The 17,574-nt window shown below is 36.4% G+C and overlaps 1 protein-coding gene across 4 annotated transcripts in view; it reads right to left on the reverse strand.

Moving 5' to 3' along the window:
• ESYT2 (extended synaptotagmin 2) overlaps positions 1-17,574 on the reverse strand; it is a 74,363-nt gene that overhangs the window by 31,080 nt on the left and 25,709 nt on the right. For all 4 annotated transcript variants that reach the window (XM_062621507.1, XM_062621505.1, XM_062621504.1 and 1 more), the window contains exons 2-6: positions 14,056-14,097; positions 13,213-13,347; positions 11,966-12,042; positions 8,731-8,803; positions 7,824-7,913 (exon numbers count right to left, since the gene is read on the reverse strand). In XM_062621507.1, coding sequence (XP_062477491.1) covers positions 7,824-7,913; positions 8,731-8,803; positions 11,966-12,042; positions 13,213-13,347; positions 14,056-14,097 — 417 coding nt within the window. The remainder of the gene's footprint in view (positions 1-7,823; positions 7,914-8,730; positions 8,804-11,965; positions 12,043-13,212; positions 13,348-14,055; positions 14,098-17,574) is intronic.

Below are 17,574 nucleotides of genomic sequence, written 5' to 3' on the forward strand. Positions count from 1 at the left end.
AAAAGCCACCTGGACATGGTCCTGGGCAACCTGCTCTAGGTAGCCCCACTTGAGCAAGGAGGTTGAACTAGATGACCTCTAGAGGTCCCTGTCAACCTCAACTATTCTATGAGTCTGTGAACATATTACAACAGAAAACAATTTGGTTCCATCCAGGGATTAAGATCAGTGTCTTCATGACTATGCTATTCAGTGAACAAACCTACAGACTTCAATAGAATACTTAAAATTTAGCACCTTCCCTGCTGATAGCCATTCAGAAAAATAACTTCAGTTTTGTACTATGTATTTCCTTAATCCTGCAAACCCACAAATGTTTAAGTAATATAGCATACAAGTAGCTTGGTAGTAGCTGATAAGACTGACCACAACTTGTGTTTTCAGGCTGGTTCTCATGTTCTTAACACAAGTTTTGACATTACATTATGTGACACCTTAAAAATCCATGCAAGCTACCAAGGCTGTGGAAGAAGTAATTTTATAAGACAAAGAGCCCAACTGATTACGTAATTTTTATTCCCTTTTTGATTATTCATAGGCAAATGGGAAAGCAAATACACAGCATAAATATCCCCCCAAAGTGGTCCCTATCCTAAGGTGTTCATACCTGCATCCCATTTAACAGTTTTATATACTGATATTTTCAGAATAAACAGAAAATGAGAAAATGCATTTCCTTTTGATTTTTTTATGCTTTGTTTAGCATATTGCATACAACAGTTAACACAGCAAAGTCCTGCACTGTCTCCTAAACAGACTTAACCGAATTAAACTGAGTAACGTAATGTTGAAATTCAGCATTGAGAAACATCTCCTACCCTAGACTGAAACATGTGTCATGGTGGTTTCTGTATTAACTGCCACAATTCAAAACAAAATAAAGAACAATCTATGAGATACCACTGAGAACCAAAAGATTTTCAATTTATGTGACCAAAAAGCATTTTTAAAGGTTGCAACACAGTACACACAACACAGAGTGCTTATAGTACAATCTCACTATTACTATGATTATTACACTCCTCAAAACCTACTGGTTCATCTGGTCATCAATCCTTAGACCATGAAGCATGTAAAAATAGTTACACAAAGAAACTGAAAAAAACAGTGCTAGTAAAAGTGGCCATTCAGACAAGAAATGAAGTTAGTACATAGAATATCAGAAGTTTCTATTCATCCACTTATTGTACAGGAATAAATAGAAAGACAGAGGTCAATTTCAGACATGCTAAAGACAAATCCTCTTCCATTCAAAGTTGGAGCTAAGAATTTAAACACGTTACTAAGGCTAAGCACTTTACAGGATTATGAGAAAAGCTTTGCAAATAGATCTTAAGCCATGAAATCTATCAGAAGGAATACGATCTTCAAAACACTGGCATAAATTAAGCTTTCCCTATCTGGCCTTTGAAAGTAAATTCTCCTTGTAGACAAGATTTGCTACATTTGCCCACCATAGTGATTCCTTTCCAATTCTACCAGAAGAGTCCAGCAGTAATGAAGCACAGTGCAGTAACACACACTCTAATCTTAGTCTACAAATATTAGTGAAAAATGTCTTACCCCAGCCCTCACTCCCCCTGCCCCCCTCCCAGTTTTGGTGTTCTTCCCCTGCCCCCATCACTCCCAATTTCCCCTCAATAATGTTGTTTCAAATCCGCACTTTTGGCTTCTAAACATAATCAGATTTCAGCATAAGACACACGTTTGGTAACTTAAGAGGAGTTTTCCAATAGGCAACACAAGTTCAGGCAAAAAAGGCTTATACCTGCAGTAGTATGGAAATAGCAGTGACAGCAGACAAACTGGCAGTAGAAAGAAAAGAAAGTAAAATCTACAGTATTGCTCGATACACAAGAGGAAGCCCTTCCAGCCATAGTCCAGGCAAATAACAAGGATTTTAATTCTACATAATTAATTTGCCATGCCAAGACTTTCTGGAGAAGAAAATTACCCTCTAACTTGAAGTTCTGACAGTTAATGTAAAGCAACGTCACTACCCTAACAAACTAAGCCCTATGGAGAAAAAGGAAGTAAGCGGAAGACTGCCCTGCCAGCTGATGAATCATTTTATGAAGCACTGAATATAAAAAAATTTCACACTTAAAAAATAGTTTCAACCTTTAAATCTCAGAACAGGCTAATGATATTATTTCCTTCCCTGCCAGTGCTCTGAGCAGTGCATTATTCCCTTAGTTTAGCTAAATTCAGGGAATGCCAGCTGGTTCTCTGCAGCAGAACTAACAGGGCACTGGAGAAACTACATTCAGGATTTGTCACTAAGTGAAATTCTGCCAGGAGGCAGAAGTGGTGTGGTGCATTTCCACAGCTCATTGCAATTGAGAGAGGTGATGTGCCTTGCAGAGACTTACCAGCTAGCTCACTGGCCTAGAGCAGGATTTTAGACACCAGTTACACTTTCCAATGAAGTAGTTACTCAAAGCTCTTTGCTCTTTCAATTATTCCTCTGCTCAGAACAAATTGTTTCACTGCTCAGAGCAGTGAAACCCAAGAAATTTGTCTTATCAAGGCTCTGTACTGAGAACTAATGCAACACATCCTTCGAAAGAGTTAAAAAAAACCAAAACAACAGCCATATATATATATATATATATATATTCCTGCAACCTATAAGAAAAGGTGGGCTAAAAACTGATGAGCATTTTTGCATAGTTGGTGTTCTCAATACCCTGGATGCCTCTACAAAGGAAAAAGAATGTACTGGAACGTAGAATATACAGGGCTATAACTGAAGTTCACAGCAGCACAAAAGGCAGTCTCTAAGCACTGCCAACCTTGTGGCTTGATTTGGCTGCCATAAGCATTACTAATTCTCACAAGAGAAGCCACCAAGTATTTTAAAACGCTGATGAGCAATTTCCTGCTAATGACGTTATGGAAGTATAAAACTTCTGCAGGACAAATGTTAAACTCTGCTACCGGGCATGATGTGCCAATTCCATAGGATAAGTTGTGTTTCTTCTCAGAAATTAATTATTGCAAGGGTAAGGGGACTAACATGCCCTGTTTTGTTACTTGTGAATAGTCATGCAGAAACACTGTACAATTTTTCTGTTAGTAGAACACAGCCTATTACCACTACAATGCTGAAGTAATATTTTAATAAGTAACACTATCCAGTGTATTTCTGCAGTAAATATATAACAAACTCAACCTCTCAAACAAGGCTTGACTATACAATACCACAGAAAGTAGAAATCACACTTGTTTTCATCATTGCTATCAGAAACACAGCATATCTCTGCACAGGAACTGTGTTTTACAATACTAAGTTTGTCAGTTGTAACTGTCTAAGATTAGAGATAACTGCTATGGAGATAAGGCATATAGTTATTAAGAGTCATAGTGGCAAGTTTTTGAGTTAAGGTGACCAGAAGGATCACAATTGGTCTTTAAAAAGTACAGCGCATCTTGCTATTCTCCATAGCATCAATTACTCAAAGCTTCAGTTCAAGCCAGTTCTCTCTACTTTCTACTAGTCCTGCACTTCGGTTCACACCCTGACACTGACACTCTCCTGACTCCTTAGTGAGCCAGCTCAAGATGCTAAAATACATCTGAAGAGCAGGAAACTAGTCACTTTTTGCTGTGTTTAATATTCCTGCCAGCTTATGCCACTTAACCAGCTTCCTTCAGGAGTAGAAGTTTCAACATGGGTATAAGAAAGACAATAACAATGAATGGGAGATCAAAGGGAGAAGAATATGGTACTGTGGAAGCACCAACTTTGATGGCCCTTAAAACATCCCATAAAAGCTACCACAATTAAAAATTAAAATAGCGTAAGTTATAGCAATTCCTAAGTAACCATGGAAATCACTCACTTTATGAGCAACAAGACCGTTAACAAGTATTGTTGTAACAGTACCTATGCTTCAGAATTTATCCAGGTGTTCTACAAACCCCTTTAAGAGAGGTTAAAACACTTTGAAGCAAAGATACTGACAGTCTCATACACTCTGAAGGCATTTCCTATCAACTAAAAGCAAACCAAAATAACATTCTCCTGCATTCTACATAACCACCTTGGTTTTTGCCAGTCATTTCACTAGGACTCATTCTTGGTGAAGCATTCTTTTTGAGTCTAGTTTTCATAAGTAATGATAATTTTTAAAGTCACATCCAGCACTAAGTTTTCCAAAGGCAGCCAATATTAAATGAAACTAAATCAACATTAAATAAACCAAAGCTGCAGGACAGAACCAATCTGTAAAGTGACTGGAGGGAGAGCAGTTCTCAAGTCAGCAAGTGGAAGGCAAAACTGTAAGTGTAAAAATGAGAGCTTGGGAAGATTTGACTGTTTTTCCTGGAAGACATCCTGTTTTCCAGCCTTTGTTGCTTTATTTATAGAACAAAAGTATTGGTATTTTCATGTCTTTGTTTTTTAAGAAAAGGGTTGGGTTAAGACACACCTTCAGTGGTAGGTGTGCCACTAAACAAGCTTTTAAAAAACTACAAATTTGCAGTCCAGCTATAAGCCATATAGTCTCCTAGAAATGAACCAAAAAACTAAATAATTAGCTTTATGATATTCTGTTCTAGAAATAAAAGATAATTAAACTTAAAGAAACAGAATATATGGTAAATATACATAACATAATGAGAAGTAATATAAAGCACCTTACAAATCCTGACTATTTACACAGCACTAAATCCCCTCTGGCATTGAAGCTCAGAATTTTAAAAAGCTACTTCAAAACATCAGAATGCACACATTTTTCTCTCATGAAATCTTCTAAATTTGGACATATTTTATAAGACAATAAAACTTTTAGTACCTTCTTAAAAATAATAACAAAAAAACTCACCAAAACAAACAGTATTTTGAAAGTTTCATATAATGCAAGAACTCTTCCAGCATCAAAAATTTCATGCATTACTCAGAAATATGAGGCTGGTAAACTCATTAACCAAGTATGTTCAGAACTATTAATTTAGGTTGTGTTGCCTTATATAGTCATTAAGGCCAGCAAACAGATGATAGAGAGCAAGAGGAATTGTTGCCAGTTACTTTAGACTGGAAAATATGAGAACAAAATCTAATGCTAGCTGCCAACTAATTCCTCTTCTTCTCTAACAAAAATATTGGAGAAAAGCTTTCCTTGGCTGCAGCCACTTGCTCTCTAGTAAGAGGACAGAATTGGGTTATTGCTATAACAAGCCTTACTTTACATTTTTCTACAGAAGTTAGACAAATAAACATCAAGAAGACACAGCGCAGTGGGGAGAGAAATCTGCCTGGAAAAAAACCCTAAACATCCATGTATAACTGTCAAAATTACGGAATGATATGATTCAAAGGTACATGTTTTTGAACAATACGCCCTTAAGTTTTCTCAGACCTTGGCCGCTAACTTAGTTTTCAAGTGAAAGGGGAGTGAAAACCACTTTTAATGTTTTCCTAATGGAATATTTTTGGGGAGGGGTTGGATTTTTAATTTTCATACTCCAGTCCAGTCTAAGTCCCACAGTGACTTTGTCCCACTAAGTCACCAGACTCCTAATAAAGTATCATGACAGTAGGAATAAAGACAAAATTACTCCTGACAAAGAATTTCCTAAAGTTCAGGAGGCCAGTGACCACAAATGAGAGGTGTATCATTTGGTATATTTTCAGTTTACTATATCAGGTGCAAGTCGTCCGAGTCAAGTACTTAGCCAGTACATGGCACTTAGAGTGGATCAGGAACAGAAAGGACTGGGCACAGGTACCAGAGCAAAAAGCTAACTGGAGGTATCTGGGAATACCAAAAATTGAAGGTTCAGAAAAATGCTACCAGAGCATGATGCTGGGAAACAGAAGTGGCAGGAACTGCTCACGAACCAGCTCACCTGCTGCTGATTTCTACCTCCCTATCCCCCTGTCAGCTCTCTTGCCTCTCCTCTAAAAAGCAACAAAGCAGTAGCTGCAGGAGGCACCCCAGGAAAGCAGTCCAGACACACTATACCGGGTCACAGCTCTGTTACTGAATGCGTCAGAAAGGCTTCTGCAGAAGGACTGTACACTGGTTTCTTTCTCAGTGAATACAGAACAGAGCTGAGAGAGAACATCAACATGACAAAAGGTCATTCCTGTAAGAAAAAAAAAATGTAAAGCCTGTGTCCACACAGCTAAATTCTTCTCCCTGTTCCTCAAAAATAGTTTGCATTTAACTTGTTTATTGGATGGTCCCTGTAATGAGCTGGGCACTGGAAATTGTTTGGGAGAGCACTAAATGAATAAAAAAATAACATGAGACAGCACACTAACAATTACACAGTCCAAACTACCATAAAGTGGAGTTCAATCCTTGTCATGGCCCTACTTTGACTGCTAGTATAAACAGATGTCCTAGCTCATACTGCTCAGCCAGAGGGTAAAAAGAGACAAAACTTAATCAGACATCTCCTAATGTTTAGACTTGCCTCAAAGAAATGTGTAGAAATCCATGTTTGGTTCATCCCACTATAGTTCTCCAGCCTTTTCCAAATATGAGCAATGATGTTCTATCAGTTTTGCTTGAATTATTTAACTTTTACCAAAAATCTCACTAAATTATCTACAAAATATTTCCAAATTCTTGCATGTTTCAAGTCTACGTTCCCTCTACCCAAGCACATGTGGTTTCCCCAAACAGATGAAACAAGCCACATAAATTACACAAGTGACACCGTAAGTTTTTCCTAGGCTGCATATAAACACCGATACAAACCTATCTTTCCAACAAAGTAGTAAAAATCTGTCATAAGATAGATGACAGAGACTCACAGTGTCTCCAGACAGCCTACTGCAGTGCTTCACTACCATTCAGGCCTTTCCTTATCCCCCTTGTCCAGCCTGAACATTCCTTGCTGTGATTATTTCGTATCCTATCTGCCACTGAAATGAAGAACTGATTTTGTGTTTCTTTTCTGTAAGTGCCTTTCACATTTTGACAAACATGTTGTTCTTTGTCTTCTCTAAACTAAACAATTTCCATTCTTTTGGTCTGTCCTTGAGGGTCAAGTTTATTCTCATCTCCCTACTTTGGATACTCTCCAACTCACTAGTACTTTTGCTGAAGTGCTGTGTCTAAAACAGAGAGCATTTCTGGGTTATCCACTTATTTACACACACCAGACTAGCTATATTGTCATACCAAGCAGACCTTGTTGGCTTACCTTTGTTTCACTGTTATTCATGCCCAAATGAACACTTTGGCCTAGCACATATTCCAGTTGAATTATGTGACACCCTCTCTTTCTCTGACTTCTGATACTGTCATGATTGTTTCGAAATCCAATTCCATCTCACACTGTACTTCATCTGTTCTCATACTCGGATCACTGGTAAATGTAATGGAAATTGCCCACCCGCTACCCAGGTTAAAATCCTCAGTCATCATAGAGGGTAATCTCAAAACACCTATTCTGATTTTAATTTATGGTAACACCAGCATGTTTTTTAAAACAACCTTGCGCAGATGTTGTGGAATTTTAATTTAAACCACACTCACCTGCAGACTGTCATGAGAAAAAGCAGCAAAAGCTTTTTTTACAAACAACCTAGATGACGTCTATTCACCTTTATTTGTCCAGAAGACATGCGAGAAAAAATTAACAGCTTTAACGGAATAGACTTCAGAATTCCAAGGTAATTATTACTCATCTTGGTTTCTTCCAGCATTTATTACATTTGTCCACTTTTTTTTCGGGGAAAGTTCAACCAAATGGTAGCAATTTCCCAAATTCTTTCCTTTTGCTGTTTAATTCTTGCTGCATCGTTTTCTGACTACTATCATAAGCACTCTAAAAAGAGTAGCAAAAGAGTTAAAAGCACTTACAGGTTTCCTAAGGAAAAAAAGGGATAGTGCTCCAATTAGGGGCATGTCTCCAATTAGTGGTTCCAGAATAACCCTCATAGTGCCATGAATCTGCAAAAGAGGAGGAAGAAAAGGTAATGGGATAAACTTTAGTTAAAGCTTTAAATGAAATTTACTCACTGGTAATGTTCACACTTCTGATTCACTAACTTCTTGATTATAGAAGAGTTTTATGCATATAGCTTACATATCATCCAAACCCAATGCCTATTCACACAGGCATTGAATAGTTGGGCTTACAAATCCTTTACGTTAACCTACGTGAGGGTGTGTCATGTTAGTGACAATTTTGCCGAAAATATGAAGTAGATTATTTACACAGCTCAATATAAATATTTCTGGCACAAACCAATACAACAGCAACCACAACTACTAGAACAAACATTGGTAAATGCTAATAGGTATGTCAAGGCAGACAAAAAAAGCATAATATTTTTCCTTGTTAGAGAGATCTGCTATCAAAAAGTAAAGGAAATTTGAGAAACAATATCAGAAGGCAATGCTAATTATAGTAATTGCATGTAAACTAATGATTTAATCTAATACTGAAATACTAAGTAAACCAAAACTTCAAGCTCTATGGTCCCTTCACAAACCTATGCAACACATGAACATTGGCTTAATGTGAAATTGTCTCCACCTTTTCTAGTAGAAAAGGTTAATGTTTATAATGATTCTATATCTGAAATTTACCCTTTCAGCTAAGTCATGCTACTGAAATTATTATGCAATATCAATATTATGCAACTGTGAAACAATAGTAACAAAACTACACAATTATTGGTTTTCTTATAAACTATTTAAATCAGAAAACAACAATGCAGTGATAACTCTGTATCAAAATCAAAAGAAAAAAAATTAATTTTACCTGTATACTTTTCACACCAGCTCTACAGAAGTATCTCTTGATCTCCAAGTCAATTTCACAGTTTCCAACAAAACTAAAACCAAAAAGAAAGTATATATTTCATTTTGATGGACTAAAATGCAACACACAGTTGCTTTGCACTGTCATGACAGTACATTTTCTATCTCAATCCATACATAAGAAATGCATGTTAAAACATTACAACATATAACAGTCAAGATCGTTAAAAAAATTACATCCCCTTCAAAACATCACCACTCTCATCAAAGTCACTCAAATACATACATAGGTATGCTATCCTCTCCAGAAGCATGCATAAGTAGCCTTACTTTTGGGAAATAACAGACACAGGAATCATACTCCACTTCAGGAAAGCTCTATAGATATCACTGATAGTACATTTACCCAAATCCACTCTCATCTAATATAATCACGAGAATCACTAGACAGAGATGGTTATTTTGCTAAAGATCAAAGTTGTCTGAAATATACAGACTTGCAAAACCAGTCATATTTAGAAATTCAATAAGCTGGGCATGCTGAGCTGGATGTTCAGCTAAGCAAGATTTAAGCCAAAAACAGCTGAGCCCTTTCTGAACGGAGAGAGGAGGCAAGAAGTAAATTAGAGAATAATTTACTGAAAACAAGGGAAGTTCATCCCTGAACAGTTTTTGCATCCCCTTTTTGGGAATCCAAGGTCAAGGGCTTGAAATTTTGCAGATGTCGCCCTGTATCTTGGAGATAGATTTGTAGAAGAAAATAGCCCCATCTACTTTGCCCATGCTGCAAGACTAAAAGATTATGTGCACACAACTCAGGCTCAGATATGAGCAGCTGTTTTTCCTGAAGCTCGATGGAGGTCAAGCATGTGACAGCAGAGTTGAGCAGATCTTCTTGAAGAACTGCTGCTGCTGCGAGCCATGTTGGGTCTGAAAACAAACTAATTCTGAGACTCAAAAAGAAATTTCGGAAGAAAACTTGAGGTCCCCTTGCAGGACCCCTGCCCCCTCCCCTGGCAACTGATGGCCACAAGGTTCTATCAAAACAAAATGAAGGTGAGGGCTACTGCATCCAGGATATCCTTTACTGAAATCTTCTGTAGTCTCCTGGGCTCTGTGCGTGATGGTGCTCTCTACAGGATTTCAAGTAAATGCAAATCTTATTAATGCCTTAAACAGAAATAAACAATAGTATCAGGATATTCTTGTAAACATCCAACACCGGAATTTATTTTGGACTATTCAAAAGATAAGACTGTGCAGAATCTGTCTGGGGAAATGGAACACAACAACATGATAGGGTTCAATGTGAAAGGAAGGTGACCGTTGCTTTCAATGGAAAGAATGTAGTGTGACTGTAGAGTTTAAAAATAGATATATAATTTTTAATACACAATTTAAAAGGATGTAATTTCTATTTTTAACTATGTAACTATAAATAGAGATAGTAAATATATATACACACACAGAGACGCACACATATAGAATTGCATAACAACATGACACAGAGAAGCAAGGTCAATCAAACCCTGCAACTGAAACCTCAGAACTATTTGCGTTATGAAGACTGGAAATCAGGAATATGCTAGTTTGAAAGTCCGTAATAACATGATGACAAATTGAAGTAAAAATAGTAACAAGCTGCATTTGAGAGTCGTAAGTCAACAACTTTTGACCTTATAATCAAGTTAAGCATGGCTCTATCCCCCAAGATATTTGTCTGGGTCCATTAACAAGTGATGCCATACAGAATTTCACTGTAACATAACATGTAACTTGCAGTCACCTTTAGTAAGCAAATTCTATACATTTTGAGCATAATATCCCAGAAATATTTGTGACCCCTGTAATGTACAGATCACTGAGATAGATTACAGTTTAATCAGGACAGTCTTGAAAAACTACAACTGCAGCTGTACTGAATCAGATGAGAAGCACAGTATATTACTGTATGTGGTCATTGTAGGCCACAGAAGGTACCTAGAAGAAAAATGAACAAAGAATATGACAAACATATTTCCCAGCTTACAATGATCTGTGATTCTGAACTTATTATTTTTTAGGTGATCTTTAGAAGGTCTTTTGACAGCATTTTTATATCTGTCTTCTCCAAGTATAATGGTAGCAAGTTTCTCAACTGAAGTATACCACATGAACAAAAGATATTTCCATGTATTTAGATCTTCAGCCTAAAACTTTCTTTTAATGCCTCTATGCTTGTAATGAGAAGATGAAAACACTCAATTGTAGACAATTAACAAATATGCCCTCAATATCTCAATGTTTTTTTGCTTTCTTTACTACAGTTCACATTTAATTTGACAGATTTTATCTTGTTTTCTGTTGATCCATAACCTTTCATTTTCCCCAAGGATTTACTACCTTCATGTGCTTCAGTAAACTGTCTACTTATTAACAATTTATCGTCATTTGCTCAAGCTGTTAATTTTTTCCCTTGTCCATCTCTGTCACAAGAAACAAGACTGTTCAATTGTAACATCAGTTTGACAATTTTTTTACATAAAGCTCATAGAAATTAAGAGAAAGATAAAGTGTTCCCATTGAAAACATGGTCCTGAAACTGAATCTTTAAATACATTTTCCAAGGACTGCTTTGTGAATTAGCTAGTCAAGCTCCTTATAAGAGTAAAGCTCTTAAAAGCATAGTACTTGTTTCAAAAGGTTCTGAAAAGCACTATGAAACAATGATTATAATACACTCAATATCCTTGCAAAACAATAAAAACTAAACCAAACCCACACTCTTTTTGCAAGAAAACTTAAAAGCAAAAGCAAACAAAGAAAACAAGGAAGATGCACAAGATACTAAAGAAGTGTTCTGGAGAGCTATTCATTTAATGTTTATAAAAATATATAAGTAACTGAGAAAAGTAAACAGCCTCAAACATCTTAATTTTAGACTAAATTTCATAGCAAAGTTTCAATACATTAGTTAAAAAAAAAAATCAAAGATAGTGCTTTAGCTTTGGAATGTAGGTTTTTATTAACCAACATTACTTTGACGATGCAGTCACACTGAGCTGATAATACTATTTCCCTCAGATAAATGCTATTTACAGCATGTAGTTCCTTCCTCTATTCATACACAATTAGAACTAACTAAATTTGCATAATGAAGCAGTTCTCCTTTCAGGCCAATATAAATGCTCACTCAAACAAAGCACATATTATAAACCATGGGCACCATTGTGACATGATTATATAATAAAGTTTACCTGATTTGAAGATCCAAAATTATCTGCCTTTTGTCCACATTTTCAGTGTACACTTTTACACCATTTATTCGCAGAGGCTGAAAAAATGAAGCAAGTAGAAGTTGGATCCTTCTACTGAACTGTACCATATTAATCTCTTAACTTCAAAATAAACGTGAATATATGTATATTCATACTTGAAAAGTTTACTATAAGCATCATTAAAAGGTGTGAATTAAAGCTATCAATTTAGCTCAAAATGTTATTTCAAGGGTAAAAATTACCTTGCTAGGATCCACTCAGTCACAGCCTTAATGGAAATTACCCTGGGTTTACACCACTAGATTTCAAGATTTATGAAAATTTAATATCAAGCTTTCTCTCTCCCCCCAATAAACATGTCATTTCTCTGTACCTGTACACGTCTAACACTCCCAGACAAAGCATTCTTTTCTGTACAATTAAAAGAAGCTAAATTTAATTTAAAAAAAAAAAAAAGAGCATTGCCTTAAGCGGAATTTAGTCAGATTGAATGGAAAAGAATCCACAGTCCCCAACAAAAGTATCAACCACTCTGTGTCCTCTCTCTAAACCACTGTGTTCATGCTCTCTCCTATCCCCTGCCGCCCCCATTCAGAAACAGCACATAACAAACATTCCGAAGACTCCAAGCTTCATCAAATACTAGGTGGGAAAGGATGAGCAATGACCTTATTTAGCACCACATCTGGAAATCTCACGGGCATGTAAGAGCTACATGTTGTAACTCCTTCTTCCATGGGACTGAACAGAAGGTAAACACCTATCTGCTCCTTGATACTATGCTATGGTTCCTTGGAAAGCTGAGCCAGCAGCCTTGAGGTTGGATTCCATACACAGCATGATTAACATGTTTATCTGTAATTGCCCTTGGGTCATCTGGCAAGAAAAGGATAATGGTCCCTGCTCACTGATCGTTAGCACATTACAGGAACAGTATTAATCATGTGGCTATGAGCTTTTCAGTTGACTAACAGTTACTATACCTTGAGTCTTCTCCCATTCTCAGGCAAATTCTGAAGCAGACACCCCAGGAAAAAGAAAAAAATACAAAAACAAAACCAAAAAAAGCTTCTGCTAAAAAAGGCTTATGGTTTTATTTTATTTTAATGTTACAAGAGAAACCAAAATCAGTGTTACCAAGAAATACTTCTGCGTGGATGTAAGCAGGCTACATGATAACAGTATGTAAGACAGAGCCTCTTAGAAAAACTTCATCAGCAACTCACCTGATGACCAATGTCAATCTTTGTAAAACTGAAGGTACTGAGGTGGTTGTTTGCTCCTCTTACTGCTGGTTCTATGGTTTCCCGGAAGAGCTTCTCAATAAATTGGCAAATAAAAGGCCACATCTGTTTTACAGTCTAAGGGGAAAACCAATAAATATCTACATGGAATGCAAATTCAAACATAACTAAAAATCTATTCTTTAAGGCATATGTAAGAGATTTTGTACAAAGTTTGAAATATAGAAGTTTTCTTTACAGTTCACTAGAGACATAAGAACTGGTTCCTTTTTACATAGTGGAAAGCTTTCTGGAATTTGCACGAGTCTAAAGCACTGGAGGAGGAGAAAAACAATTTAAAGAATTTTCTTCTCTTACCCTATGAATGCATATGCATTCAGCACTGATGCTGAGTGTTGGGAAGAAGGGTGAAGAGAAGTTTATTTGCTACACAAAGTTGTATCTTAGGTTATCACACATGCAAATCAAAACTGCAAAACTAATTTGTTTTTAGATTGTACGTCAGGAACCTACAGTAACTGGAAAGTATCCCAGACAAGTAATACATAAATGACTGTGTTTACAGCTGCTATGACTTCCACACAATTACAGCTCTCATTATTCTAATGCCACTTACAGTCATTCTCCAAAACTCACTATTTCAAGACCAGGAAAATAGATTTAATCTTTCTCATGACTAACTGGATCAACGACCAGAAGCTTCAAGTGTATGAAGTTAAAACTACCCTGTTCTCTGATTCTTGCCACCTTTTTTTTTTTCTTTTGTATCTCAGATTTCCCTCCTACCCCTTCCCATTTGGAAGGGATGCTAATGACTCCTCTTACCTTGTTGAGCCATTCTGCCCTCTCTGTGTCTGGAAAATGGACCTAAAAAAATAAATCCAAAACAAACAAAAATTAATACAAAACACTTTTTACTTACTCATGTCTAGTAATTAATAATAAAGGGAAGCTTAGGGGATCTCCCTATGAGCAATGTATACAGTGATCAACAGATTAAGCAGTTAATGTTCTTGACAAGAATATTAGAATTCAAGCAGATAAAAATATGAACTAATTTCTGCACTACATAGTTACGGATCCAAGCATATATTTAATAGTGGTATCTGGATTAAAGTATTGCTTTAAACCATAAATGAACTAAAAAATTATAAATAATACACAACATAGCTGACACAGCTAATGCCAATCTAATTTACCTCTTGTTTGAGGGTTTTAACATGATACACCTGCCAGAGTCCTGACTGTAGTTTTACTTCCTTTCATTTATGCCAGATCTTCTGCAATATCAATGAATCATTGCTAGAAATATTTAATCAGTGAAGCTGAAGCTCAGGAATATGGATTTAGTTTTTGCCTAAAGCCCTTTGAAAGCCATTTTTAGTGATTTCTTAACTGCAGAAATCACTAAGAAGCGGCAGTATGATGGTACATACGTGTGATGAAAAGTAGCCATCACAACAGGAAAACACCAGTTAAACACTGGAAGAACAGATGCAGTTTTCCAGGCAGAGAAGGAAAGCACAATTAGTGGCTTTACATCCTACAAACATGCACACGAGCTAAAACCTGAAGCAGTTCAGTAGAAGCAGAATTAACAAGCATTTCTTTAGAAACAAACAGCTTCTACAATGAGATGCAGATCACACTTCTAAAACACAAAGAGCCTTTGAACACACTAAAAAACTGTGACCTACATACACTGACTTTCATGAAGCAATGTCTCAACTGAATTGCAAAGTCTTAATCTCTTCATAGCATAACAGATTGCACCACTGGTTTTAGCAGCAGTGCCTACTGGTTATTTTCATTATGCATATATCCCAAATGTGAACAGCCAGTGAAATACATCCTTTTTTAACTGTGTTTTCAGCAAGTTGGATTTGAAGGCAAGTCACATTACTGAAAAGAGGGCAGATTTAAGTTAGAGCTAAGCTAGAAATTCTTCACTGTGAGTATGGTGAGACACTGGAACAGCCTGCCCAGAGAAGCTGTGAATGCCCTGTCTCTAGCAGTGTTTAAGGGCTGGACAGAGCTTTGAGCAGCCTGGTCTAGTGGAAGGTGTCCCTACCCATGGCAGGGGGGGTGGAACTAGATGAGCTTTAAAGTTCCTTATAACCCAAACCACAACTGATATTCAATACATCTGACTGGGATAAAACAAGTAGCACCTCTCTCTTGCACCCACCAAGCACCCTTCACATTCAGTCCTGAATTATTCAGAATCTCTAGAGATAGGCTGGGAAACAAGCAAAAGGCCATACTAATATGTAGCCATATACACTGATTCATTAATTTTTAATCTTATCTATTGTACCATCTTTCTTAAGGCCTTGCTTATCAGGACACAGTTCATAATTTTTCCACAGATTTGATAATTACTTCTCCTTCGATGTGACACATCAGCCATGCTCCTACCATTATTTGAGTTAGTATTAAGCTAACTCCTTAATTACATAGAATCATAGAATAGTTAGGGTTGGAAAGGACCTTAAGATCATCTAATTCCAGCCCCCCTGAGCCTAGTTTACTTCTACAGTTGCACATGTTAACAGCAACAAATAATACAATTAATTACGTCTTCCATTCACGTTTCTCACCCTTTTCCATCCTAGCTTTTTCACTTGTTCCAGTTCTAGCATAATTCAGTTGTATTCAGTGCCTATACTGATCCCCAAAACAAAGAGCAGAGAATACAATCTTCCACCTTCAAGACTAGACAACCTTGAATCAAAAGTTGAACTTTATTTAATCTTCAGATATTCCACAACAAGATAGGATGAAAACAAGTCATAAACATTAATCAGTCTACTAATTCCAACAATTTTTAGCCTGCTATATGAGACTGCAGTATTAATGGTAATGTTGTAATTCACTTTAAGAGCTTTTGATATCAAACACAATACTATGCAAAGACAACTGGGGAAAGCCTGAGGGGCGAAGTTGGTACCTTAGATCAGTCAGGACTGACACATTGAGGCAACTGCACAAACATTTTCTGGCCGGAAACAGAAACAAGAATCAAACTAGCTGATGTGCAAAATCTGTTAACTCATGTATAAAATCTCTTAGACAAGCATGACACAAAGAGACAGAAGTCAAGTTTTCAGCAAAGACAGTCAAAGACTGAAAGCATTTTCCACTTGGTTTCTGTTATTAAAATGCTCATGTAGGTTTGACAAATACTGTCTCATTCCAACCACCTGGATAAGGCAGTATTCAAAGGAAAGTATAACTAGAGAACTGTGTAAGAAATACCCTAACAATCACATTCATCACAAAAAAAAAAAAAAAAATCATAATACTACATGTTCCAGAAATTTAATACTAAACGTTATATTGAAAAATACTTGGAAGTGCTCAAAAGTTTCTGCACATAAAAAAAATACATAATTTAGCTTTCTCACACAACTGCTTGTGCTCAGCTCTAAACAATTTTCATGCTTACTTCCTATTTCTGACATGCTCATATCTTGTTCTCTCAGAACCTCAATTCAGAACTTATTATTTTTCTAATGATCAATAAAATACCAGAAAGAGCCCAAGGAATGCACTTCCTTGTTCTGTCCTGAAAGATAATAAACAAAATAGGGACAAAAGAAAAACACTAACAAGCTCCTATTTCCGTAATAACAGCACAAACTTTCCTTACCCACAAATATTTTATTATTCAAACTCTCTAAATTCTTCATATTGGCTAAATTAACTCAGTTTTCTGCCCAGACGATCATGTGTCTTTCTAAGGAAACAATGTTAGACAAAGAATAATAACCAATAAACTCAAACACTACAGACTAAATATTGGTGGGAAATTTTGAAAAGTCAAACAGTAATCAGCAAACGATATCAAATGAGTTTCGAAGCAAGAATAATAATACTGCTGCCTTTAGTGTAATTCTTCGCTCACGTAAGGGTAGTTTCACCTGTCTACATAACTATCACTAAAAGCAAGCATTGACAGGAAAATCAGAAATAATGTTAAGTTACAACACCCTTCTGAAAGTAATGCTGAATTGCTCCCACCACAAGTTACCGGTATTAATAACCTACTTTACAATATAAACTGTACAGTAGTTATTATTCACTGATACCCTCACTGTAAAACACTTGTTTCTAAAATTATCATTTGTAGCCTTTCTGCATCCTTAAAGCTACTTACCAGCCAACCCTTATTATATTTAACTTTCACTTAATAATTAATGCATAGTCTCAAGTACTGTTTACATGAACTGAAACAATAAAAATGGCACCAACAGCCAAAATACAAAACTACTGCTATTGACCAGAGTATTCCATGAAGTGAAAACTTTATTGCTACAAACCAATCACTTCCTCAGAAATTGT

Source organism: Pezoporus occidentalis, unplaced genomic scaffold, assembly GCF_034315485.1.
Source record: "Pezoporus occidentalis ecotype Australia unplaced genomic scaffold, CSIRO_AGI_Poc_V1 ctg23, whole genome shotgun sequence".
Taxonomy (NCBI): domain Eukaryota; kingdom Metazoa; phylum Chordata; class Aves; order Psittaciformes; family Psittacidae; genus Pezoporus; species Pezoporus occidentalis.